At 57.8% G+C, this 24,647-nt stretch overlaps 1 protein-coding gene across 1 annotated transcript in view; it reads right to left on the bottom strand.

Moving 5' to 3' along the window:
- The window catches only part of NFATC1 (nuclear factor of activated T-cells, cytoplasmic, calcineurin-dependent 1), a 76,405-nt gene that overhangs the window by 38,124 nt on the left and 13,634 nt on the right, over positions 1–24,647 (bottom strand). The window contains exons 6-9 of the mRNA XM_010855097.1: positions 14,962–15,164; positions 12,821–12,993; positions 11,737–11,877; positions 5,429–5,484 (exon numbers count right to left, since the gene is read on the bottom strand). Of these exons, the coding sequence (XP_010853399.1) occupies positions 5,429–5,484; positions 11,737–11,877; positions 12,821–12,993; positions 14,962–15,164 (573 nt within the window). The remainder of the gene's footprint in view (positions 1–5,428; positions 5,485–11,736; positions 11,878–12,820; positions 12,994–14,961; positions 15,165–24,647) is intronic.

The following is a 24,647-nucleotide window of genomic DNA, read 5'->3' as shown; positions in this document are numbered from 1 at the left end:
AGGAGGCGGGGGCTTCATCTAAGATGACGCCGACTGAGTCAGGAGAGAAGTCGTGAGCACAGGTGCCAAGAGGGGACCAGCCCCTGGGCAGGACGCCACGCCTCTCTGTCCCCAAACCCAAGCATGACCTGCAGGAAACTGATAGGCCCCCAGGCACCGACTTGCAGTGGACCCAGGAGCACCTGTCCAGCTAACTGGCAGCAGAGACCCAGGGCAAGTGCCCCCCTGGAGATGCTCTGTGCCAATGGCCCAAAGCCCGAGCCACGACCCCGACAATGGATGGGGATGGGAAGGTGGACAGGCAGGCACGATGGACCAGGGGTTTATGGAGGCTGTTGTTACCCTTCTAGGTTTTAAATGAAAGATCAGCAACATCTGCACCAAACTGCCCCCTTTTAAGTACAGATACACAGAGGAGTCACTGGGGCAGGGCCAGCGTGTGTTGTGGGGGAAGAAAGCAGGGAGGGTCTGCGTGCTCAGGTGTCCAGCCATCCACACGAGGGCCCAACCTCAGCACCAAAGAGAGGCCCTGATTTTGGGGGTGGGGTAGGGCAAGATTTCACATCCTAAAAGGTTTCTTCAATGATTTTTATCATACGATTTCAGTTAACAAGAGGAAAATGTATAAGAGAAATCCGTGGCATCACTTTTTTTTAAGAGTTGTTGTAGCCAATTAACAGCAAAATTGATTGGATCCAGTTAATAATGAAATCTTAAGAATGTTTAAACAGAAAAGTGAGAACTTCAGGGCAACTCTTCCCTTTACAGATGAAAACATGAGGCCCAGTCTGCTGCTAAGGGCAGCTGGTGGGGGGATAGGGGGCAGGACCAGGCCTGCAGCCTGCTCTGGGCTCCGTCTCCTGGGACCACATGTGTGCCAGAAAGTGCATTTCTGTTGTTTTAATAACTTCATCCCATTTGGAACAAGATGCAGTCAGTGGAGCAAAGGGTGGGTAACCCGGAAAGGGCATGTGTGCTCAGTCAGACCCCTGCCGGGGCTGCACCTCTGCCAAGTCTGTGCCCCAGCCCCGCAGCCCGTGTCTGGGAGCCTGGCTTGGGTCGGACAGGCCTGCACTTCAGCCTGGGCTCTGACATCTCCAAGTCTTCACTCCACCACTGGCACAGGGGAGAGGACGAGGAAGACGCTCCTCGGGGCAATGGTCTGAGGAGGGGACTGCAGGGAATGCTGGCACCGGCACACAGCTGGTGCTCAGTGGCAGCAGACATTGGAGTCAACAGCAGAAACGAGGACAAGAGACAGAAAGGCAGAGGGCTTGCTCAAGTTGAGACCAGAACCAGAGCTGGGACGCAGGAGTGGCTGCAGGGACGCACCGGGACATGCCCGGTGGGACAAGGAACTTGCAGCAGGTTCCACGTCGGGGGGCCAGGTGCTCTTCGTTCCAAGTGACTGGAGGACTGTATTTAGATGTGGGCACAGACTGATATGCTGGACAGGTTATTAGATCATGATGAAGCACTAAATGTGCAGTGAGGGTAGAGGTCAGAAGGGAAACCTGTCTCTCCAGCACCAGGGCAAGAGGTCCAAACGGCTCTCAGCACATTCGTGCCACTTACTTTGAGAAAACCCACCATCTACACTTCTCATGGTCATACATAAACCACACACGCAGTGCCACCCAGCCTTGTTGAAATGGATAATGTGTATGTACGTGTGTGTGTGTACAGATACATACCAACTGTATACACTGCTTAAGGTCATACATAAACCACACACGCAGTGCCACCCAGCCTCGTTGAAATGTATAATGTGTATGTATGTGTGTGTGCGTGTAGATACACGCCCATGACAGGAAAAGGGTGGAAGGAAATACGCCCACGTGTTAATGGTGGCCACATCCCACTGAAATTTCACTAGGCGTTTTCCTTTTTAAACTTTGTTAATATCGTCCAAGTTTCCACAATGAATATGGCACGCTTTCATAATTAGAAGAAATATATGAAAGTAAACTTCATTTAAGAGATAAGAAAGGTGAAACCGTAAAGCTGAAGCACATCGCTGTTCACATGCTTTTCTCTCAGAACACACGATTGATAATGGTTAAGTTTTCTTTAAAATATGCACTGTTCACAGTGGAAAAGGAAACCCAACAACGGAAAATCTGAACATGCAAACTTGGCGGAATTATTTCGATGCCAAAAATGCACAGTTTCTGCTGGCCTCTCCTTCCTGCCCAGGGAGAAGGGGTTGGTAGCCCGGGGGCAGAGGACTTGGGCCTACAGGGGGCCTGGAACCTGGAGCCAAGGGCCTCTGTTTCGGGGTGACCGCCAGTGGCTGGTATTGGTCACAGCAAACCCGAGGCCCACCTCTGTAACTGTGGGGCCTGGAGTCCTTGTCCAGAAGTGGAGTTCCTAAGGCAGCAGCATCTCCCCAAGGGAACCAGGGGGAGCCGTGAGGCAGCGTGTGAGGTTAGAGGCCTGGACACCCTGGGGGGTGGTGACAGTGGGATACAGGCGTCCTCCCTGGGCCTGGGAGGAAAGGTTGCCCTTAATACCATTTGGAAAGGTTTCTGTAAATGCATCAGTGCTTGGAAAAGGAAGCTAAAGTCACAGGTAAAGATGCTTGCGGTAGTTATGTATAGATGTGAGAGCTGGACCACAGAGTAGGCTGAGCGCCGAAGAATTGATGCTTTCAAATTATGGTGCTGGGGAAGACTTGAGAGTCCCTTGGACAGCAAGATCAAACCAGTCAATTCAACAGGAAATCAACCCTGAATATTCACTGGAAGGACTGATGCTGAAGCTGAAGCTCCAGTACTTTGGCCACCTGATGCAAAAAGCTGACTCACTGGAAAAGACCCTGATGCTGCGAAAGAATGAAGGCAGCAAGAGGAGGAGGCGACAGGATGAGATGGCTGGATGGCATCATCAACTCAATGGACATGAGTTTGAGCAAGCTCTGGGAGTTGGTGAAGGAAAGGGAAGTCTGGTATGCTGCAGTCCATGGAGTTGCAAAGAGCTGGACATGACTTAGCAGCTCAACAACAGCATGCTTCTTCCTGATGAAGCCACCTGTGTGGAGGGAGGGGATTCCAGACACAGGGCAGAGGGTACCGGGATCACGTCTGCAAATCTCGTGGCCGACAGAGAAAATTCAGTCCTTATCATGAATGAGACTTTGAACAATGACTCCCACTGCCTGTGCTCTCAGGAATGCACCATCCACACGCCACCATCAAGAGGGGCCAGTGGGACGAGGGAGAGACAGTGGAGGAACTTTGAACTTCAAAAAATCACCGTAGGATGTAAGAGTAATATAAAATAATTAAATATAAATCTATTACATTTAAATTATTAATTACCTCATTCAAGATGTTTGTATTCTTATTTTTTCTGCACTTGATAAAACATTCTCAGAGAAATGTTGATGTGTCTTATGGCGATTATATATTTTTTCTTTTCCCTTATATTTCTTCTGATTTTTGATTTATGTATCTTTGTTTTTTTGCTGTTAGGTGTCTAACGTTTTATAATATCTATCTTCTTTGTGAATTGTACCTTTCATCATTAAAAAAATTCATCTTTTTTCATTTAAAATAAATAAGTTAAAAATTTTTAAAGTAAAGGATTTTTAAAAGAAAAAAAATCACCTGCCAGCCTGTGCATTGTTACCTGAAGGTTCCTCCTGCTCTGTGAAGACAAAGGAGGACAGACACTCGGAGGTGGACAGTAATCCAACCCGTCAATAAACACTTCAGACACAAGGTCTCCACACCCCAACCAGAAGGCAGGGACTGGGAGTGTGGGTGACAGCACAGGGCTGCTCTGCTGGGCATTCTTACAAAATAAAGATGCGGGCCGAAAGGCGTACCGTGTCAGCGCTCATCCAGAGGAAGGAGAAGCCTCTGCCGACTTCAGACAGAAACACAGCAAGAAGGCACCAGTTTTCCTCAGGCCCCTTCCTGCTTCTCCCTCAGGCCCCCTGGTTCTCCCTCAGGCCTCTTGGTTCTCTCTCAGGCCTCCTGGTTCTCTCTCAGGCCTCCTGGTTCTCTCTCAGGCCTCCTGGTTCTCCCTCAGCCCCTTGGTTCTCCCTCAGGCCTCCTGGTTCTCCCTCAGGCCTCCTGGTTCTCTCTCAGGCCCTCCTGGTTCTCCCTCAGGCCTCCTGGTTCTCCCTCAGCCCCTTGGTTCTCCCTCAGGCCTCCTGGTTCTCTCTCAGGCCTCCTGGTTCTCTCTCAGGCCCTCCTGGTTCTCCCTCAGGCCTCTTGGTTCTCCCTCAGGCCTCTTGGTTCTCTCTCAGGCCTCCTGGTTCTCCCTCAGGCCCTCCTGGTTCTCCCTCAGGCCTCCTGGTTCTCTCTCAGGCCTCCTGGTTCTCCCTCAGGCCTCCTGGTTCTCTCTCAGGCCTCCTGGTTCTCCCTCAGCCCCTCTCCTGGTTCTCCCTCAGGTCCCCTCCTGGTTCTCCCTCAGGCCTCCTGGTTCTCTCTCAGCCCCCCTGGTTCTCTCTCAGGCCCCCGTGGTTCTCCCTCAGCCCCCCTGGTTCTCCCTCAGCCCCCTGGTTCTCCCTCAGCCCCTTGGTTCTCCCTCAGACCCCTGGTTCTCCCTCAGCCCCCTGGTTCTCCCTCAGGCCTCCTGGTTCTCCCTCAGGCCTCTTGGTTCTCTCTCAGGCCTCCTGGTTCTCTCTCAGGCCCTCCTGATTCTCCCTCAGCCCCCTGGTTCTCTCTTAGGCCCTCCTCCTGGTTCTCCCTCAGGCCCCCTCCTGGCTCTTCCTTGGTTCTCCCTCAGGCCCCCTCCTGGCTCTTCCTTAAGTGTGAGCAGCCACAAATACCACGGAGGCCAAGTGTAAGATGGGCACCTGCAGGCCCTGCGCCCTGCAGAGGGTAGGTGGGCACAGAGGACCTCGGGTCTGCAGGTCCCCCTGGCTGCTGGCCAGCAGGACAAGCAGGTGGAGCAGCACTTAGATCTGACCTTGAGCTTGTGTCCTGGTGGGAGGACAGTGCGTGAGGAGCCAAGGACGCTGGTAGAAACCCTGGGCCCGCATGGCCAGGCAGTGAGGGGTGGGGCTCAGGCTCTGGAGAGGGGGTCCTCCCAGAGGGCAGCGAGTCTGGGCTCCCTGGTGACAATGGCCAGTGGAGACCGCAGGCTCTGGGCATGTGTGTGTACCTCGTCTACCTGGTGGGGGCCCGCAGCCCAGGAGCTGCCTGGCTCTCTGCAGTCACCCCGCGTCCGCGTTGTCTGCTCCCTGCACTGCGCGTGCAGAGACCACTTGGGTCAGGAGGCACTTCACAACCATTTCTACTCCTTGTTCTCTCTCTTTCTGTGTGCTCATCTGTGGTTCATTGCAACAAATCAGAAGCCATGTGCCTTGGGCCAGGAGCCCCTGTGTAGTCAAGAGCCTCTCCAGAGAGCAAGTGGCCCCCTAGGCCGTGCGTCCACTCCCCTTACCCGCACAGCCACCCGTCTGGCCCACACTCACCGGCTTACACAGGTCTCCTTCAGTTTTTGCCTCCATCTCCCAGATGTGGTGCCCATCTGCAAGAAAGGATTTGGGAAGTCTGTTAATTCTGTCCCAACGGGGCGGCCCCCAAATCACACCTGGACGCAGGCAGATGGGAGTCCTGCGATGAGAGGACCCTCCCTTGCCCGGCCGGCTCAGCAGCAGCTGACGGGAGTGGGTCCCTGCATGACCGATCAACCACAGAGTGGATGCCAGGACCCCAGGGGAGAAGCTCAAACAGACCTGACTGCAGGTCTGGAGCGGGGGCCTGGAGACCCCCACTCTGCAGGAGGGAGCCCTTGAGCATCCCTAGCTAGGGCCTTGAGCGTCCCTAGCGCCAGCCCTGGAAGGGGTCTACGCTCAAAGAGGGGGTAAACCAGGAGGAACGCAGGCAACCCAGGTAGGAAGGCCATCGTCTGGGATGTGAGCCTGAGTGCAGGGCACACAGTGGGAGCTGGGGCCTCATTACCTGGGCCTGAAGTGCCCTCATAGGTCTTGGGAGCAGGGTTATTCTAATGATCGTGGCCCTAGAGCCACGGGTCCTGCCCTGCTCAGGGAAACTGGGGGCTGAATAAGAAAATCCTCTCTGAGACTACTCCTTGCCACATCAGGACACAGAAATGCAAAACACAAGGTATTTTTAACCTTACCCCGTGGCCGTTTGCATGTTTGAAAAAATGAAAAGGCTCCAGTGCCTGTGAAAGAAAGGGCCTATTGTCCCCGGGCCAGGCCCTGGAAGGAGGCGAGGCCCAGGACCCACTGGCTGGGGTGACAGAGCCGTGTTCCCGGTGCTAGGAAGCCCCTCTGGCAGGCGTGCTTTGCCTACAAGGCCTAGTCGTTATTTGGAAGTAACAGATGTCAATCTCCTACATGGACCTCTTTGCACTTTTTTATAAAGTCGCTCCCCAAATGAATCGTTACATCTAGTAATGGTTCTGGGCCTAGTTTTTGCTTTCTCTCTGTTTTCCAAGAAGAAATGTATGTGTTACAAATACTAAATTATAAATAAGTTAAACAGCATCGCCTTTTTCTCCCTCACAGTGCTGGCTGGGCAGGGGCGGAGGGTGGAGCAGAGAGGAAATGTGAGTCACAGAGAGGCCTGGACATGCCAGGCCACACCAGCCCCTCGGGACACCGAGTGCCCCCGCAGAGCATCCAGCAGATGACCCACTAGGGGATCAAACACTGCTGGAGCCAGGGGACCCGCATCCGTCTCTCCTCTAGGAAAAACCAACAGGAGACGGAAAGAACACCCCCGCCCTTAAAAGTGCCAGCATTCCGCAAGCAGCACACAGCTCCCATGAGGGCAGGGCTCAGGGAAGGAGTGACCCCGACTTGGGCGATAAATGGCAGGGGGTCCCTGGTACGAGTGGAAAGCACCGTGGACACGGCTCCCGCGGTGCGGCCCAGACCCGCTATGGATGCGCCACTGGGCCCCACCCACCCCCACCGGTTTGAGGAAACCGAAATGACTCTTCCTGTAACCAAGCTTCCCACGTCCTTGGTGCCTTTTAAAAACAACAATTTTTCTTATGACAAAGCCCATCGTTCCCCCAAAACAGCCGTTAAGTGTTAAAATCTGAACAGCTGGGGCAAAGCTTTGCAACTGCTTCTCCTCTGGTCCATAGAGGTTGACAGACCCCTTCACCCAGCATCCACTGCCCACCCTCCAGGAGGGTCCGCAAACCAGACCAGCCTCCCGGGAATGGGCTGCAGGTCCACAGGTGGAACAGCCATCACGGGAAACACAGGTTTGCAGCAGGCGGTGGGCGTGCGCACGGAGGACAAGTGCGGCGGGAGGGGCCTTCCCCTCCAGGCCCTCGCGGGCCGCGCGACACCATCCCGTCCAGCGCGGGCCTGGGGTCCAGCGGTCCCACCGTGCAAGCAGATCCACAAGCTGACCAGTCTGGCCACCCGCACAGGCTCACAGCTCTGTCACAGCGTCTGAAAAGCACAGATCCCTGGAGCCACAGAGAGACGAGCACAGAGCAAAGGGGAGAGGCAGACGGGCCACTGAGGTCCGGCTCACAGGCACAGGGCTCCCACGTCCCTCACCCTGGCCTGGGGGCTCTGGCCCAGTCTGTGTTCTGTGGTCAGAAGTGCACACGCAGTCCTGCTCCAGGAGGAGGCCGGAGTGGCAGCCAGGGTGGCCCGTGCCTGCCCTGTGGGACCCCCACACGGGACACTCCCCAGCGGCCCCCACCCCGCTGACTGCTGACTCCTTGCACTGCCCCGGCCTGGGTCAGGTGACCCCTGGCCTCTGGCATGCTTGTCTGCAAAGCTGCTGGGAGGCCACCGGGTGTGGAACGCAGCCGTGGCTCCTACGGGAGGGGAGGCCGCAGGCCTGAATGGGCCTTTGTGCTCCAGCCTTATCAGGAGCTCGCTGGCCTCCTCAGTAGGAAACTGTGTGCAAGCCCAGGAGTAAAAATATTCCGAGTCATTAGGGAATTCCCTGCAGCCTGAGTCATCGGAAAGGCTTCCCCGCCACACCCGGCGGGAGGAGCCAGGCCTGGGAGGGGCTGCCCCGGCGCACGTCCTGCTCCATGCTCCACAGGGTGGGGACCGAGCAGGCCCGCCGGACGGAGGCCTGAGGGTCCCCAGCAGCTGACCCTGCCTGAAATGTGCTGGTTTCCAGCCCTCCGGGGGGCCAGGGTGGGGGTGCTGCCTCTGATGCCCACATGGACAAGCAGACGTGCCTCTAGAGGGAAGGAAGGTCACTCCTTCGCCCAGGGGAGGAACGTGCATGCACTCATGTGAGCCCGCACACAGACCCACTGCGCATTATGCGTGACACCAACAGCCGTCCACGGCGAGCGACAAGTAGGACGGGCACCCTCTGGCCTTCAGAAGGTGATGTTCTGATGCCCTCACGGGACACTTGGAGGACCTTGCAGGGTGGCCCCCTGCAAGGGGGTCCCCTGACCATGGGAGAGCCGGGAATAGGATGCCATGGCCCCCGACCCCAGCAGGGCCCCGCCCGCCTATCATCTGCATTGAAGGCACTTGGGAAACAAAACCCCCCAAGACTGCTGAAAACACTCAGTTCAGGGTCGTGGGAGGACCACTTGGCTCCGAGGCCCAAAGTGAGAAAAAGCCTCCTGAGGACCAGAGGGGCCTGGCTGCTGCTCTTTTCCACCCACTGAGGATCAGCGCTGTTTCCTGATGGTCAATCCTGGGCAGTGGCAGGCCTTCCCTGCAGGAAACAAGTCCTGCTTCTGTTGCAAGGATTTAGGACTGAGGACGTGATGTTCTCTTCTAGGTCTGTGACCACGTGGGGTTTGGGACCTCAGTAATAGGTGTGAACAGGTCTGGCAGAGAGGTGGTCTGGTCGTGTAGCTGGCGGTCACACTGAACCCGATGATCCTCCAAGTCTGCACCCTGGGTGGTTTAGCCCTGAGCCTGGGCAGATGGGACCTGCCTGAGCCTCAGTGCCAAGGGGTCCCCCTCGAGTCTGGGCCTTGAGGAGGCACAGTGTCCACTGGGATGTCCACTGGATGCACGGACCACGCCCGTGCCCAGCCACACACAAGCTGCAGCGGACCATGTTGCCTGCTGAAGCCACCAGCTCTGGTGAGGTCTGCTGAGCTTCAGTTTCTAGGAACCGCATGGAAAGGCTGGGCTACACATCACTGACTTTAAGCATCACAGTCGAGAACCTGGTAACATTCATGGCGGTGCAAGCTCCAAATCCCTGGTCTCTCCCGATCCCCCTCCATGTAGGCACTCTCTTCGTGTCCTCGTATTTAAATGTTTTTTATGTGTTTTTAATGTTTGCACATGTGCAAGTATATCCCTCATGCAAAAGTCTGAACAGAGCCCCCTGACCTCCAGCAAGAGACAGTGGGGTGGGGGGAGCATCTCAGCATCCTGCTCCTGCCAGGCCTCCCAGTGAGTCTGTCCCAGGCCCCATGCTCAGGGACGTCCACTGCAGGAGGTGGCATCTGGCTCAGAGGCCACAGCTGTCCTCCTTGAAGGGAAGGCCCTGTGGCTTCTTGCTGGACACTAAACCCTGAGCAGAATTACAGGGTGGTTCTGGAGAGTCTCACCACGAACGCAGCTGAGAACACGAACATCTCAGAGATGAGAGCGGCTGCTTCGCGGCTCTTTTTGAGGGGTCCCCTGACCATGGGAGGAGCCTTGCTCCCATGTCCTGAGGGCCATCTTCCTCCGGGACCCTGCTTGGTCACACAAGGTAGGCACAGGTGACAGCCAGCCCTGGCCAGGAGGAATCTTGAAACACTTAAGAAACTCCAAGTACTGCTCAGAGCAGCTGAGGCGACACGGTGACCAGACACCCACCTCACCCAGCGTCTGACATGCGACAGGCCGGCCACAGTCCTGCTCCTGCCCACAGCCAGCAGCTCCTGGACCAGCCTCACCACTTACATGCCAGCCTTGCTGCCTCCAAGTAGGGGCTAAAGACAGAATCTTCCAGCACACCAGGCACCTCCTCAGGAGCCTAGAGGATGACCAGGCTTTCAGTCTAAATTGACTTTAGTGGTTTCTCGCCCCAAAATCAACCAAGAAAAGCCCAGTAACTGTTGAGGCTCATCAGGAAGCACGTGTGCTCGGCTAAGAATGCACGCTGGACACACCGGACTGGCGTGGACGTGTGTGCAAATGTGCCGGCAACTTGGTTTAGACGCAGACGCAGTGTGACAGGACGCATAGCTGCGTGTTTACACTGTACTTGTCATGACACACCACGTGTCTGCGGGATGTCTGGTCTCCACCCACTTACTGGTTTCTTGCCCTCTGCCCGCCAGACATGGAAATGCTGCAGGAGACAGCAGGCTGGGGACAGGCCAGCGTGGCAGCGGGTGACAGCAGCACTGAGCCCGCCTGGGGCCAGGGAGCCGGGAGCCCAGCGACCTTGACAGCCAGGCGCCCGGAACTTGGCTTCCAGCTGCAGGCGGACGGCCACCGTGCAGACCCGGGACCAGGCCGCCATGACCGAGGAGCCCGCCCCCGTCCACGATCGGCTGAGGAGATTGGGAGACGCCTCACGGTCCCATCATGGCACCCAGGTCGAGGTCAGGGCTGACTGCTCGAGGAAAGAGCCCGGGGCGCTGGCCAGCTCCCACTACACACATCTCCGAGTGCGGTGAGGACCCCGCCGCCCACAGGCTGGGAGGGGGTGCCCACGCACACATTTAGAACACAAATGCTGAAATTATTTCAAAATTCACCTCCTCCAAAGAGGGGCGTTCTGGTAGTGCGAATTCTTCCCCCACCACTGTACTCAGGCGGGTCTTCTCCCACCTGTAAAACAATTTCCAATCACAGGCACAATGGTGCAGGCAGAATGAGGTCAATGTGAAAGACTCTCAAGCCTGTTTTGACTGAAGCACTTAAGTTTCCTGCAGACTGTACAAAATCAACCCCATTACGGAGGCTGAGAGTCTCCGTGGTTTGCGGTCAGCAGCAGGGGCCCTGCCCTGGGCTCGAGAGCTGGACTGGGGCTCAGAGGAGCGGCTGGGCAACTGGCTCCAGAACCTGGCCTGCGGGCACTCCCTCCCAGCCTGTGGGCAGGGGCACCCCCTCAGGCCAGCCCCCCACCGAGAACGTGCTCTACAAACACACCCCAGGGTGTGAGAGAGGTGAGGCCGCACGCTCACCCTTATGAGCATGCGGGCCGGGCAGGGCTGGGCAGCCCTGGGGCAGGAGCCGGGCTCCCCCAGCCCTACTCCCACCCCTAGCCCTAACCCCCTGCATCCATCCTGCAGCTCAGTAAGAGGCTGGTCGCCTGGTTCCCCAGACACCAGAGAGCAGAGAGCCTTTCCCTTCAGACCTGCAAAGGAGCATACACACACAGGTCCATGTGCACGCACACACAGGTCCATGTGCAAGCATACACCCGCATGCACACACACAGGTCCATGCACACGTGTGCACACACACACACATGAGTGGCTGTGGCCCCAAGGGGCACCATCATCGAAAGCAACCAGTGTCTCCCTCTGCACTGCTGGGCGCTGTGCCACCAGAACGAGTGGCACAGAAACGTCTCTGGGCCCCAGTGGGGTCCCCCATGGCTTCTGTGCCCATTGCACAACTGGATACCTGCCTAGGATGGTCTGCGGTTCTGAGAAAGCCAAAGACCAGCAAGAGCTGGTTGGAGCCCCTGAGGAGGCACCTGCTAGCTGGGCAGATGCAGGCCCCACACCCGCAGCCCCTCAAAGCCACGTGAGGAAGCTCTGGGACCGTGCATGGTACCCTCTCCCGCCAGCCAACCTCTGCCGGCGCCCAAACAGCAAGCACTCGATGCTGGTTTTAAGAGGAAATACCTGGTGCTTTCTCCACAAAAATGACCTTGGAGTCCTGCAGAAAGTTGTGGCCGGAGAGGACCATCCTCTTCCCTCCGAGGACGGGGCCGCTGGCCGCACTCTGCTTCTCCACCAGGGGCAGCTCCTGGGCCGAGCGCTGGGCTGTGGGGGTGCAGCAAGAAGTGAGCCAGGGAGACCCCTCCCGGGAGGGCTGGTCTACCCACACCGCCCCAGCCCCTCCTGGGCAGCTGGTCCACCCACGACGCATTGTCAAAGGGAAGGCAGCATGCCCCTGACTGGTCCATGCGGAGACGTGTGTGCGTACACATGTGAATGTGTGTGTGTGACTCTGTGGGAGTGAACGTGTTCTGCTAGAGTAATCACCCTTGAAGGCCCTGGGGAAGCTGTGGGGAGTCCTGCAGGTGAGGGGGGACACAGCCTGCCCACCAGCAGCAACAGGGCGATTCCCGGGTCTAACCGGGTGGGGGGCCCACAGAGCAAGGCACCCCAGGCTAAAGTCGAATGTGGAGGGCTGTCCATGGTGGGCTCTCAAGGGCTGAGGGCACAGGCGGCCAAAATCGGGATATGGGGCAGAGGTCTGTGTAGCAGCAACAGCGAAGATACACTCTGCGGCCCCCAGTGACCAGGGTCCTCACACAGCCCCCAGTTGCCAGGGTCCTCACATAGCCCTCCCCAGTGACCAGAAGACCTGAGATGAGGGGCCTGCTCCTTCTCACGGGGAGAGACCATAGGTCAGAAAGCTGGAGCCACCCGTAGCAGAGTCCATGGCCTGGGGATGGCCATCTGGAGACTGGACAGGAGGGTCCAGCGAGAGTGGACCACGCGGCAGAGAGGGGCCCCGAGGGAGGGGCCGCGGGGCAGAGGGGGCCGTGAGGGAGGGGCCATCAAAGATATCTGACTGACGTTCAGGTCAGAGACAAAGGAATGAACCAGGATGCTCCCCGAGGCGGCAGGCAGGCGAGCTGTGAGGATGGGGATTGCGACACAGCACACCCCCTGGGGCGGGGCAGAATGTTGTGGGCTGTGGGAAGGGAAGGGTCCGGCGGGACTGGCCCTCGGCCTGGACACGGGGCGGGGCACTCACAGCATTCGATGGGGTTGGAGGCCACCTGCAGTGACAGCGTCCGGCCGTTGGGCTGCGGGATGTGGACGCGGAAGACCAGCCGCACCCGCGTGTTCTTTCTCCCGATGTCCGTCTCCCCCTTGCGCAGCTCGATGTCGGAGTTCCTGAGCTTCAGGATCCCGGCACAGTCGATGCTGTGAGATAAGAGTGCCTGCCTCAGTCCCTAGCCCTGCCTGACACCCACTCACCTGTCAGAACAGCCCCAAGTCCACCCATCAAGTGGGGGGGCGGCAAAGGAGCAGGACAAGCCAGCCCCTCATGCCCCCAGGTCTCAAGCAGGCAGAGCCCCACTCGCTCAGGGCCCGCCGCAGTGGGCAGGTGTGGACACCCCAGAGGAAGTCTCCCAGGGCGGGCTCTGAAAACCTCCTTCCCTAAGATTCTGGGAGTGTCCCCCCTCAGCTCAGGATCCTGGATTTGCTAGGGCCTCATGTGATTTCCAGAGAAGGCAATGGCACCCCACTCCAGTACTCTTGCCTGGAAAATCCCATGGACAGAGGAGCCTGGTGGGCTGCAGTCCATGGGGTCGCTAAGAGTCGGACACGACTGAGCGACTTCACTTTCACTTTTCACTTTCATGCACCGGAGAAGGAAATGGCAACCCACTCCAGTGTTCTTGCCTGGAGAATCCCAGGGACGGGGAAGCCTGGTGGGCTGCCGTCTATGGGGTCGCACAGAGTCGGACACAACTGAGGCGACTTAGCAGCAGCAGCGTGTGATTTCCTCTAGTTTCATTTAACTTAATGATTCCATCCAACACCAGTCTCCAGCACAACAATCCACAGGCAACTTGTCAGATGGAAACCAGCCCTTCCCTCCGTCAGACGCACACAGACAAGGCAGCACGGGGCCTGAAGGTCGGGACCACAGCCTGGCCCAGAGTGCTGGGAAGACTGGCCCGCGGTGCCCTGGCCTGAAGGGTATTTCATGGAGTAAACGCAGCCACCGGAGTCAGAGCTGCAGCTGCTGGAGGGACCAGCAGGGTCTCCCAGCCGTCAGCCCCGCTCCTGGTCCTTGGGAAACTTAGAATGAATCCCCTCAAATCCCTGAAAAGCCAACACAGAGAGAAGGCTTTCTCTTTGTTTACAACGTAGAGGGTTCAGGAGCTACTTAGAAACAACTGATCAACACCCCACACAAGCCCACACTGTGGCTTCCCACACCCTCCCTCCCCAGCCACGGCCCTGGGCTCCTTCTCCTCCGAGGGACACCCCAAACCCACCTGGGCGCAGGGCCTTCCCACCTGCTGTTTCCCTGCAAAGTTGCTTCGAGGCCGCCCCCACAGACACCCCCCGAGAACCCTGTGTTAATGAACTGCTGCCTTACGTGTTTATCTAGACACACAGGGAGTCGAGGCTCCATTCTGCGCCCTCAGAGGCCCCAGGAGAGGGCGAGTCTAGACGGACAACCCCGTCCCCTTTCTCTGCTCCATGTGTAGCTCGGGAGTGAAGGGCAGGGCACACTGCGGCCACTCAGTTAATGAGGCCACGAGCAGGGACCCCACGGGAGTAGGGCAGGGCACACTGCGGCCACTCAGTTAATGAGGCCACGAGCAGGGACCCCACTTGGACCCGAGAAGAAGACTCTGTAGCTCGCTAACAGAGTCACCTCTACACCAAAGAGCCAGGCCTGACCTGCATGTTCCAGCTGGTCACATCAGCAGAAACCCTCAGTGAAAACACAACCCAGACATGCTGGTCTCCAAAATGCTTCAACATGAGCAGCGTTTTAACCACTCTTCTGGCTTTCACAGAGCTTTCAGAAAGAAAAGGGTGCCATGCAGGGGTAGGGGCGGGGCTTAGGCGAGAATGACTTCATGTATGTGTATGGCTGAGTCCCTTCGCTGTTCACCCGAGACTATCACAACATTGTTCATCAGCTATACCCCAATACAAAATGAAAAGTTTAGAAAAAAGAAAAAGTGGGTGCCATGTTTGTACACAGAGGGGGCTCGCACAGCTGTGAACTGAGTGGCAACATGAAAACCCCAGAAGGAAACAAGTCTGCCGTCGTAAATGTTTGTAAAGTTTCCTGAGGTGTTAAGCAAAGTGGAAGTGTGAGGAGGACTCCCCTTCCCTCCGAGGGCCGGCCCGCAGCGAGCTTACGTGGCGCGCATGTTGTTCTCCGGCAGCAGCGGGATCTCCAGGACCTTGGTGCTGCAGACGACGGCCTCGTGGCTGGCGGTGGACACGGTCTTGCCCGTGATCCGGTGCACCTGATAGAAGGCGTGTGGCCTCAGCAGCCGGTCGTCCGCCGTGCCGATGAAGAGCTGCAGGGTCAGCGGCTCACTCTCCACATAGCCGTGCAGCTGTGGGCAGAGGAGCGGGGCCGTGAGTGCCGCGCCCACGCCGTGCCCGCCTCGCTCCCCGCTCGTGGCCCGAGGCCGGGCCCCCGCCCCCTTCTGGGCTGGACACCTCGTGAGTCGGTGTTGAACACCCGGTTGCCCGTGCTGGAACACGAGCGCACACAAGGGCCGTACACACCTGCACGCATCTGCTTGCGTCTCAGGACGGCAATAGGGGCCCCACGAGGGGCAGGTGGGGAGGAAAGCCGGGGTCTCCGGGCCATGGCCTCGTCCAGACACTCCTCTGCCCACGCATGTGGACACAAGCATCTCATGAGGCCAAGCCCCTCCACACAAGCCCACCCCCGATGAATTCAGACATGCACCCAATAGGACTCAACCCACTTTCTCCTACTCAGTCCTGTCCTAACCAGAAACAGGATGCTCCAAATCAGACACACCCAACATCTGCCCGGCAGGCTGCGGGTGCATGGGACCCTGGGGCCTGTCCCATGAGCCCAGGTCGCAGCCTGTCTTCTGCCAGCTTCAGATCCCACATGGGAGGTGGGGGGGGGGGCCTGTACACGGCCATTTCAATTGTGTGCTGGGCACATGGTCTTGTGTGGGCATAAAACCCATCAGTCTTGGGCTCCAGACACACAACAAGCTGACTCTGCACCAGGAGCTGGGGGTAAGTGCCGCTCCCAGGACCTTCACCAGCTGCTCCTGGACAGACCTCAGGTGGAGTCCCCGCCTCGCTTCCCCCGTACCCCTCAGTGAGAGTCCCTCTCAGAACAGCACTGGATTTGCCTTCCATCCTGTTTATGGCAGGCCATCCTCAAGAGGCAAATCCAAAGCAAGCAGGCAGCGCAGGGCCAGCCCCTGTGCCGATCCCCCTCCTGCAGAAGCGGGGACCTGCCAGGGTCCCGACACAGGCCCCAGGAGGGTAGCTGCCAACATAGGCTCAGGGGGCACAGTGGGCTGCTCTCCCCTTCGCGGGCTGTCATCACTGCTCCTTGGATTCATGGTAGCAGTTCAGACAACAGGCAGTTCAATGAGCCAGACCAGTGCAGTCAAGAAGGCTGTCGGTCACTGCTTCCATAAGGGTGAGGGCATAGCCACCCACCCTCTGGCCGACCCTGCTCCCCGGGCGGAAACCACAGGAGAACTGGCCCTGCAGTGGGGTTGTTCTCAGGTCCGGCTGATACATGAGCCCCAAAGCCCCTGCTTAGATGAGGCTTCAGGGGGATCAGTCCCTGCCCCGCCATCCAGGCTCCACCTCTGTCCTGTGAGAAGTCCTGACAGTCACTCCACAGCCACAGGGCAGGAGGCCAGGCTAGACGACCGAGAACTTCCAGGCAGTGCCAGCTTGGGACTTGGGACTGTTTGGAGGCGGACTAAATGCAGACAGTTCTCAGACACACAAGGGGGACAGGATCAGTGACTGCAGAAATGGGACACCTCCAGGTCCAGCAGCAGCTGACCTCCATGTCCAAGACCCTGCTTGCTGTTTCTAGGGCTCACTATTTCCAAGCTGGGATGTCAGAATGGAAGCTGAAGGTCCAGAGACAAATGAGCCGGAACTTCATTGGCAGGGCTGGGGCCAGGCTCCGGCACTTTCTCTGCCCCGTGTCTCGCTCCTCCTTGCAGAGATCCCACTGCTTGCTTCCCTGGCTGGTTTCCACTTCTTTCCACGACACCCAGTTAGCAGCGTCCACCTCGTTCCCGCCCTCGGCTGTGGCCTCCCCAGCTCTCCTGACTCCACAGTGAGGAACGAGTCTCTCTTCAGCCCAGAGAAGTGAGCGCGTGCTGCTTCCAGCGTGGTTAAAACCAGCAGCAAACCGTCCATCAAGACGCGCTGACAAAGACCCAGCTACTGCACTGACTTCACTTAATTAAGAGATGAAGTCACTTGTAAATTCTGAAGCCTCAGAAGAGAATCCAAACAATGACAGGCCACTCTTGAGAGTCACGCACACTCATCAAGAAGAGCGCCGGGGCTGCGCACCCCCCACGTGGGAGGATGAGCCGGGGCATCAGGCCAAGAGCCGGGCCAGAGAGGGATCCGCACGGCACCTCATCAGGGCGGGGCTCGCGTAGCCTCATGGCTCTGTCCATCCAGCCCCGTCTTCCGGCAGACATGGTCTGCACAGCCTTACAACAGACAATTACGAGACCACAGGCCACCGACCCCAGCTCTGACTGCGGCTGGATCGCGGCCCCAGTGAACGAGTTTACAGCTTCAGGTGAGCGTCCGGCAGCTGAGACTCCCAGCACCGGGGACTGGCGTCGGTGGACGTCTCTGGGGAACGGTCTGTAGCACCCGAGTAACATTTAACAGCCTGTGTTTGTTAAATGTCATGGGCTGCAGAGTGGCTCCCGGGGCATCTGAGCATCACTGTGAGATCTTATGGAGACGAGGATGCAGGTTGGGCGTGCACACAGGTCGGGCGTGCACATAGGACGGGTGTGCACACATGCACACACCGCACACGCATGCTCACAGGCTGACATGTGCACACGTGCTCTCCAGACTCTCTCTGGGACCCTGGAGTTGCTTAAAGATCTTATTTCCTGGCAGGAGCAGCAGTTTCAGGCATCAGACTCCCTGTTTTTATCGTCTCTGTCTGTGACACGGCCCCAGGCACCCATGGGTGTGCTTGTTTTCAAAGTGGGTCTTTCCTATTAGAACAATCTTGTGTTCATCCTGACCCACAGGGTCTGACCCGTACGGACCAGACGTGTGCCTGATGGGCAGTGAGCAGAGGGAATGAACTGGTCTCAGGCCTGTGGCTGGTCCCCAAGTGTCCACAGCAAGAAGAGAGCTGGCAAGAGCCTAAGTTTACTGAGAGACCTAACGTCCACTTGCTGTCCTCCCGGCCTGCTGCATGGACAGAGGCTGACATGGGGCCTCTCCCACCTCTGAGGCCATCGACACAGAGAACCTGCTGGGGCTGCCAACTCCTGATGGTGGGTCCTGCTGACAAGGTTAATTCTGCAGGAACCACACGCTCTGCCCACCAGGGCGGACGTGCACTCTCCTAGATGGACCCATGAGAGTCTCTGAGCACAGTGCTGAGTCGGGGAGGGTGCTGGGAAGCAGGACTGGCCCCCCGGCCCGCCCAGCTGCTCTCTTCCGTGCTGGGGAGCCCGAGTCCAGTCTTCTGCCAAATCCCCCAGGCCCGCCCGGCGCTCTCGTCCCTGCTGGGGAGCCTGAGTCCCGTCTTCTGCCAAACTAACGAGTTTCCTGAGCAATCTGTGCTGGACTCAACCTAGGTTTTCACAACAGGAAACGTGAATAAAATCAGAGACTGAGGAAGAGACGAATCCTGCCTCTCAGTATTACATTCTGTGACATTTAATACAAGAATATGTAGGCGAGGCTTTGACCAAGACTTGCTCATGCGTGGCCACGGCGTGTTCCTTGTGTCAGGAGGGGCCCCAGGGCGGCACGTGGTCTGGCCGGGGTCAGACGGTCTGACAGTAACAACTTCGAATCCCACAGGACTCACTCTTGGGCTTGGCTCTGCCGGTAGGCAGTGCATTGTGGGTACAACGCTGCCTTTTTAAAAACATGCCATTTCAGTGAAAATGGGAATATTTAAGGCTTAACCTGGGAGGTAAACATCTATTATTTAAAACATGAAGCTCATTTTAAGAGAAGTCATTTAAATACTTCACATGTTCCACTGCATGAGTTTTCTGCCCCTGGCACCTTATAGTATCTGTCAAAATAATATTTATAAAATTACCTGTCATAGCAATGACCTCTCTTTGCTTCAACTTAAACTAAACTGGACGTATTATTCCATTTTCAAGGTACGAGAGCTAGTGAGTTTTCTACACACAGAGATGTTTGTTTTTAGCTGCTGCGCTCAGCTCAGCACTTACGCGGCAGGATGACAGGTGAGGAATGATTGAGGCCAAATTTACCGGACGCTGAAATTCCCACAGCACACACAGTGGCAGCAGCGTCGTCAAACAAAGGACTAGTTTAATTGAGTGAAATTACTTTCAACTAAGTTTCCAGTTGGTACAAACATATACTGAGCAGGGATCCTAGTACACAGTCAAGCAGGCAATTTAAAGGGAAATTATGCGTTTAACCCAGATGTAAAATTTGCATCTTCACGCAATACCCAAAGGAGCTCTGCAGGAAGAAAAACTCCAGTTCACAAGCTGGTTCCACCTTTTTTAACCGAAATTTTCCCAGTACTGGATTAACTTGAGAGACTGCTGTGTGAGCTTTCGGCCTCCAAATCTGCAAGAGGGCTTCCCCTCAGGGTGTCTCACGTCCTCCATGGCCTGGGAGGAAGGACGGCCCCCCGCCCCCCACGTGAGGTTAGCTCCCTGCAGACCAGACCATGGGTGGGCGGGGCCGACGCTGTGACCCGAGCCCTCGTTCCTCAGGACAACCTCTCTGAACTCACTGTAAATATTGCACAATGGATGGGGGCAGTGGCCACTCCCCAGGGGTTTGGGTGGGCAGAGGTGTGACTCTGGAGGCCGAGCCTGGATTGTGGGTCTGCCACCAGTGACCCAGAGGCGCCGTGGGTTGGGCCAGGCAAGAGGGCTGATGGAGGTGCCGAGAGGCCAAGGGCACTGCCCGCCAGATGCCCACACGCCCGTCATCGGCCTGCTGCCAGGCCAGCCCCAGCCCTGGCATCGGGTGCCGTGGAGGGGATGGCTGCCACACAGCAGCTAGGGCAGGACTGTGGGTCCTGCTGGGTGGGGCCCGGCCTACATAGGGCGGGGCTGGCCACCTGAGCCGACGCAGAGTAGACGGCTGTCCCGCAGCCCAGAGCCCAGTGGCTCTCGAGGGAGAGTAGACGGAGGGCCCAGCTCAGTGAAGACCGTGCTGCCCCACCTGGAGTGTGTGGACGGGGTGCTTCCGACTGCCCGGCTGCACGCGGGGCAGGGGCAGTGCTCGGGGGCGAGCGCCTTCCCACCCGGAGCCCCCCACAAAAACAGGCCCATGAGCACAGCACAGCAGGAGGAGGGGTAGTGCCGGGGGCACCTGGCGTGGGGTCCGGCCGGGGCCTGGGGCGTCCCTGCTCCCCAGGCGCTGCTCAGTGTCTGCGGCGTCAGCAGCGGCCGCAAATCCCAGCCCTCGTTTCTGTTGTTCTCACTGGCTACCTCACGCATTCTTGTGCTGGTGCCCTGTGACCTCGTGAGTGGGCACCTCTTTGCTTCGGCAGGAGTACAAATGGCAATCCCCTGCTCGGCACAGACAATGACCACATGTTGCAGGGGCTGAACGGGGCCCAGAGCTTCTGCAGAGCCCGCCCAACAGCAGTAGCTCCCACGGCACAGGTGTGTCTGCGAAGAGGGAGACCGTCCAGGTCTGTGCACGTGGCCGAGAAAGAAGGGCAGGAGGGAAACACCACCTGCCTGGGAGCTGCAGGAAGAGTGGAGGGCAGGCGCCCCTGCCCTGCGGCCCCGTGAAAGACTGATTCATTGCAAGGGCAGCTTGGTGGGGTTTTGCTGCAGGGAGGCCGGGTCAGACCCGCGTCCAAGTGGCGTCTGGGCCCCCAGGGCGGAGGGGAGCCGGGCTGCTGCATCAGGTGGTCTGACCCTCAGTTCCCCGCCGGGCCCAAGGAGGTTTGCGGTCAAACGGAATTTCTTCTATTAGCGTCTGTTCCTCTGGCTTTTGTGAAAACTCTGGTTTCAGGTTAAACGATCCTATCTCCAGAGTAGAAAGAGATGTCCACTTAGAACAAATCAAATAAGAAAAAAACGGAGTGAAGTTCAGAGTAAAACAAAACACCCAGAACATCAGATGAAGGAAGCGTTGCTGTCTAGCCGCAGTACTGAGACACTCCCAGAAGCCCATCTCTTGAAATGCTGACGCTTTAGTACCTGGGGCAGGTGGTGGTTGCGGGGAGGGGTGCCACGTGAAATGAAAAGGGATGATCACGTGACACGCTGATTTTAATGATCTGGGAAAAAATGACTGCTTCCTGGTGTGTTCCTTCCTTGGTGTCAGCTGTCACAGTCTTCTGGGCAAACTTGAGCCCAGAAGCCGGCCACCCTAAGGAACATGAGGGCCGCTCGGGGCATGAGGCAGGGCCAGGACCCTCCCCCCGGGCAGCCCAGCCTCCCCGCCCCCGCCGTCTGGACTGGGGCCTCCCGTCTGCTCACCTGGCCACACAGGGGCTACACGGGTCATTCACAGGGACAAGGACACAAGTTACAAACTAAAGTGCTGTTCAGGAATTGACAGGCCCCACCGAGTCTCACGTTTCCATGACCTATTAATTATTCACTGAGGCCTGGCTGTCTGTGGGGCTAGATGCTATCCCTTGGGCTATTTTGGTAACTGGGTAAACGAAGCGTCCTCCTCTGATCCCTGGGTCAGAGGTCAGTGGTGACCCCCAGGTCTCTCCCCAGCCCCATGGGGCAGCTGGAACTGGGGACCTTTCCGGCAGGGCCGTCTGCTCCCAGGACTGGGTCGGGGTGTCAGGGAGGCAGTGCAGAGGGCAGGCAAGACGGACGCCCTGGCCTGGACGTTGGCCGAGAGGCCAGAAGTGGGGAGCACTGTGTGCGTGCGTGTGTCTGAACTGTTGACAGAAAAAAAGGCAAGACTGTAAAGTTCAGAGAAGCCCACAGCCCCCTCCTCGCTGTTTCCATCACAACAAAGGTCACCCAGAACCGGGGCCCTGTTGCCCTGGCTTCGTTGTCACACTGAGCCTGCCGGTGGGCCTCGCTGAGGCCGGACGGAGCCCACCCAGCTCCAGGCCCCGGGGAAGAGGAGCCAGCACCCAAAGGGGCCTCCCAGCTGGTGGCCGGGGGTCCTGCCTGAGGAGCCAGCACCCAAAGGGGCTGCCAGAGCAGCCAGACACGCCCACCAGGGCTGCAGGGGCCTCTGGAGAGTCGGGGCGGTGGACGGTCTGAAACACTCCCCCAAGTCTCTGAGCGACGCTGGCCAAGCCCCACACGCATCTGTGTCCCCAAATGAAAATGGGGGGCAAGGTCCCCTAAACACGAAGTCCTTTCCTAATCTTATAGTCTGATTCTGCCTAGAAAGAAGGTTCTGTTTTTTACCGTGTCTCCTAGATTCAGGGGAGGGGCCGAGGGGGGCAGCTTGCCCCACATCTGGGCACAGAGGGGCCTGCGTCCTGCACATGGTCATGGCCTCTGACTTCGCAACAAGCACGGGGACGCAGATTCAGGCCCGATGAGCTAGGTGTCCTAGGCGGGCAAGAAAGCCCATGTCCAGCCCAAACGTGCGCTGGCCTCCTTCCTGCTCCGCGTGACAGCAGGTCTGACTGACAGCCTGGATGCTCTGGGAAAAAAGCCTGGTTTCCCTCTGACCAGCTGACCGCAGAAGGGCCCGGGGGAGCGGCTGGTCCCCCGACGTGTGGATCGGCCTGGCCGAGGCTGCGACGCCCTGGTGGGAGGAGCCGCTGTGTTGGAGGATGTGCTAAAATAACTCAGCGCAGAATAAAACTTTGTGGTTACCTGGCTTTCACAGCAACGAAGAGAGTTTTCTATTTTCATTTGTTTTATAATTATCTGCAGATTCTATTTTTACCCAATTTGTGGTCCACTAACTGAAAAAGAAAACAAACCCTAAAAGCCCCTCTTCCTACCTGCTGCCTCAGCCCTGCACGTAGCTCCTCTTTGCCTCGAGATCAGAGGACTCGCCCTCGCGGGAGAGACACCGGGTGAGGCTGACGTTTCTGTGGGGCCGGCTTTCCTCTCTCTCTCTCTCTCTCTCTCTCTCTCTCTCTCTCGGCTGCACGGTGCGGGAGGGGCCTCACCGTTTACACCCAGAACCAGCCACCCTCATTCCGCCCACGCTGAACTTGAGTCATTTTGGGGTACTCATGCTTGGGTGGGGCTTTCCTGGTGGCTCAGATGGTAAAGAATCCACCTTAAATGCAGGAGACCCGGGTTGGATCCCTGGGTCGGGAAGATCCCCTGGAGAAGGAAATGGCTGCCCACTCTAGTACTCTTGCCTGGAGAATCCCATGGACAAAGGAGGCTGGGCTACAGTCCATAGGGTCACAAAGAGTCGGGCGTGACTGAGCGACTAACACTTTCGTGCTTAAGATACTTTAAACGCTGTTTCAAGTTACAGAATTCCTCCAGAACATCTCAGCTCTCTCTACTCTACACTGAGAGGTAATAGCATTTGTGCCCCAGACACCTGCCCAGTGGGGATGGGAGCCTGGGGCCCTGGCCGGGGGTGGGGGGCACATCCCCAGGACCGTGCAAAGCACACCGAGGATGCAGACACCCTCGCTCAGGGCCACAGCCGCGCACCTGGCGTCTCAGCAGCACCCAGTCCGCACGAGGCTCCCTGCCCTACAGGACAGCACCCCTGGCCGACAGAACCTATGAGGGAGGGGGCGTTCGGCTGTTACTTCTCCATTGCTTTATTTTCATTTCTCTGTACTTAACAGCTATTTCCTCGCCTCTGTAACGTAACGTCTTTTCCATTCAGCGATGCACTTTCTTCCAGTGGAAGCCGAAGCAGGAGGGGCCGTAAACACTATGTTTATGCCACTGGGCTAAATGCAGGCACTGCTGACCTGCCTCCGCCCGGGAGGACCTGAAACGCCATGGCCTGGGCACTGATGGGGCCCCTGCTGTGCTTCTAAGTCAAGCCACCAACCAAGTGGGTACTGATTGGCAACGAGTGTGTGGCTGTGAACATCGCCCCAACATCATCCCGCAGACTCCAGGCCCTGATTGCTGCGTTGGTGGACGGCCACTTGTCCCTGCACCCTCCTGCCCTCGCCAGCTTTATTTTTATTTATCTAAATGGAGTAGAATACAAACAAGGACTGCCTGCTGTCTCCCCTTCCGGCCTGCACCATTCCCTAAATGACAGGGCTGGGAGCTCGGGTCACAGTGGGGGCGTAGACAGGGGTGGGGGACTTTGAGGCCTGCCGCTCTTGGGGACAAGATGGCAAATGTGTGTCCGGTAGGACTGTCACAGGTCACAGCGCAGGGCCCGGCGGGTCGTGTCACACGTGTGACTGAATGCTGCCGTCCACAAGGACAGCCCACCTGGGAGCTCAGGTTTATCTCCGGGGCTGGAGAACGGTGGCAAGGCGGGTGAGGCCTGAGCACTAGCTCAGCATGCTGGCCTGTAGCCAAGCAAGCTGGCCCCCCAAGGTGTGTGCAGGGGAGTGGTGCCCAGAGCCCACCCCACTCCCAGCCTCCTCCACCACGCTGCCCTGGCCCTGACATCCTGTGGCAGGTGCCTGCTCCTCCATTCCCAGCTGACAAGTGGCGAGTCCCAGCCAGCGCCCCAATGTCGGACCCAGGGCCCAGCTCCGAGCCCAGTGGGGTGGGCAGGCCAGAGAACACGCATCTTAAAGGGGCACGGCGAGGATGACCCTGCAGGTCAGGGACCACATTTTGGGAGCCACTGCCTCCAAGGGTCCCAGGCTTCAGAGAGGAAAGCAGAGTCTTTAGAATCAGCCTCTGAAAACTCCAAACCGGAGCGGAACCCGTGCAGACAGACCTAGCTTGGGACGAATCTGAACGTGGCCC

Source organism: Bison bison, unplaced genomic scaffold (genome assembly GCF_000754665.1).
Source record: "Bison bison bison isolate TAMUID 2011002044 unplaced genomic scaffold, Bison_UMD1.0 scf7180017864353, whole genome shotgun sequence".
NCBI lineage: Eukaryota > Metazoa > Chordata > Mammalia > Artiodactyla > Bovidae > Bison > Bison bison.
Note: the sequence above shows the minus strand (reverse complement) of the source record. Positions and strands in the feature narration are given on the sequence as shown.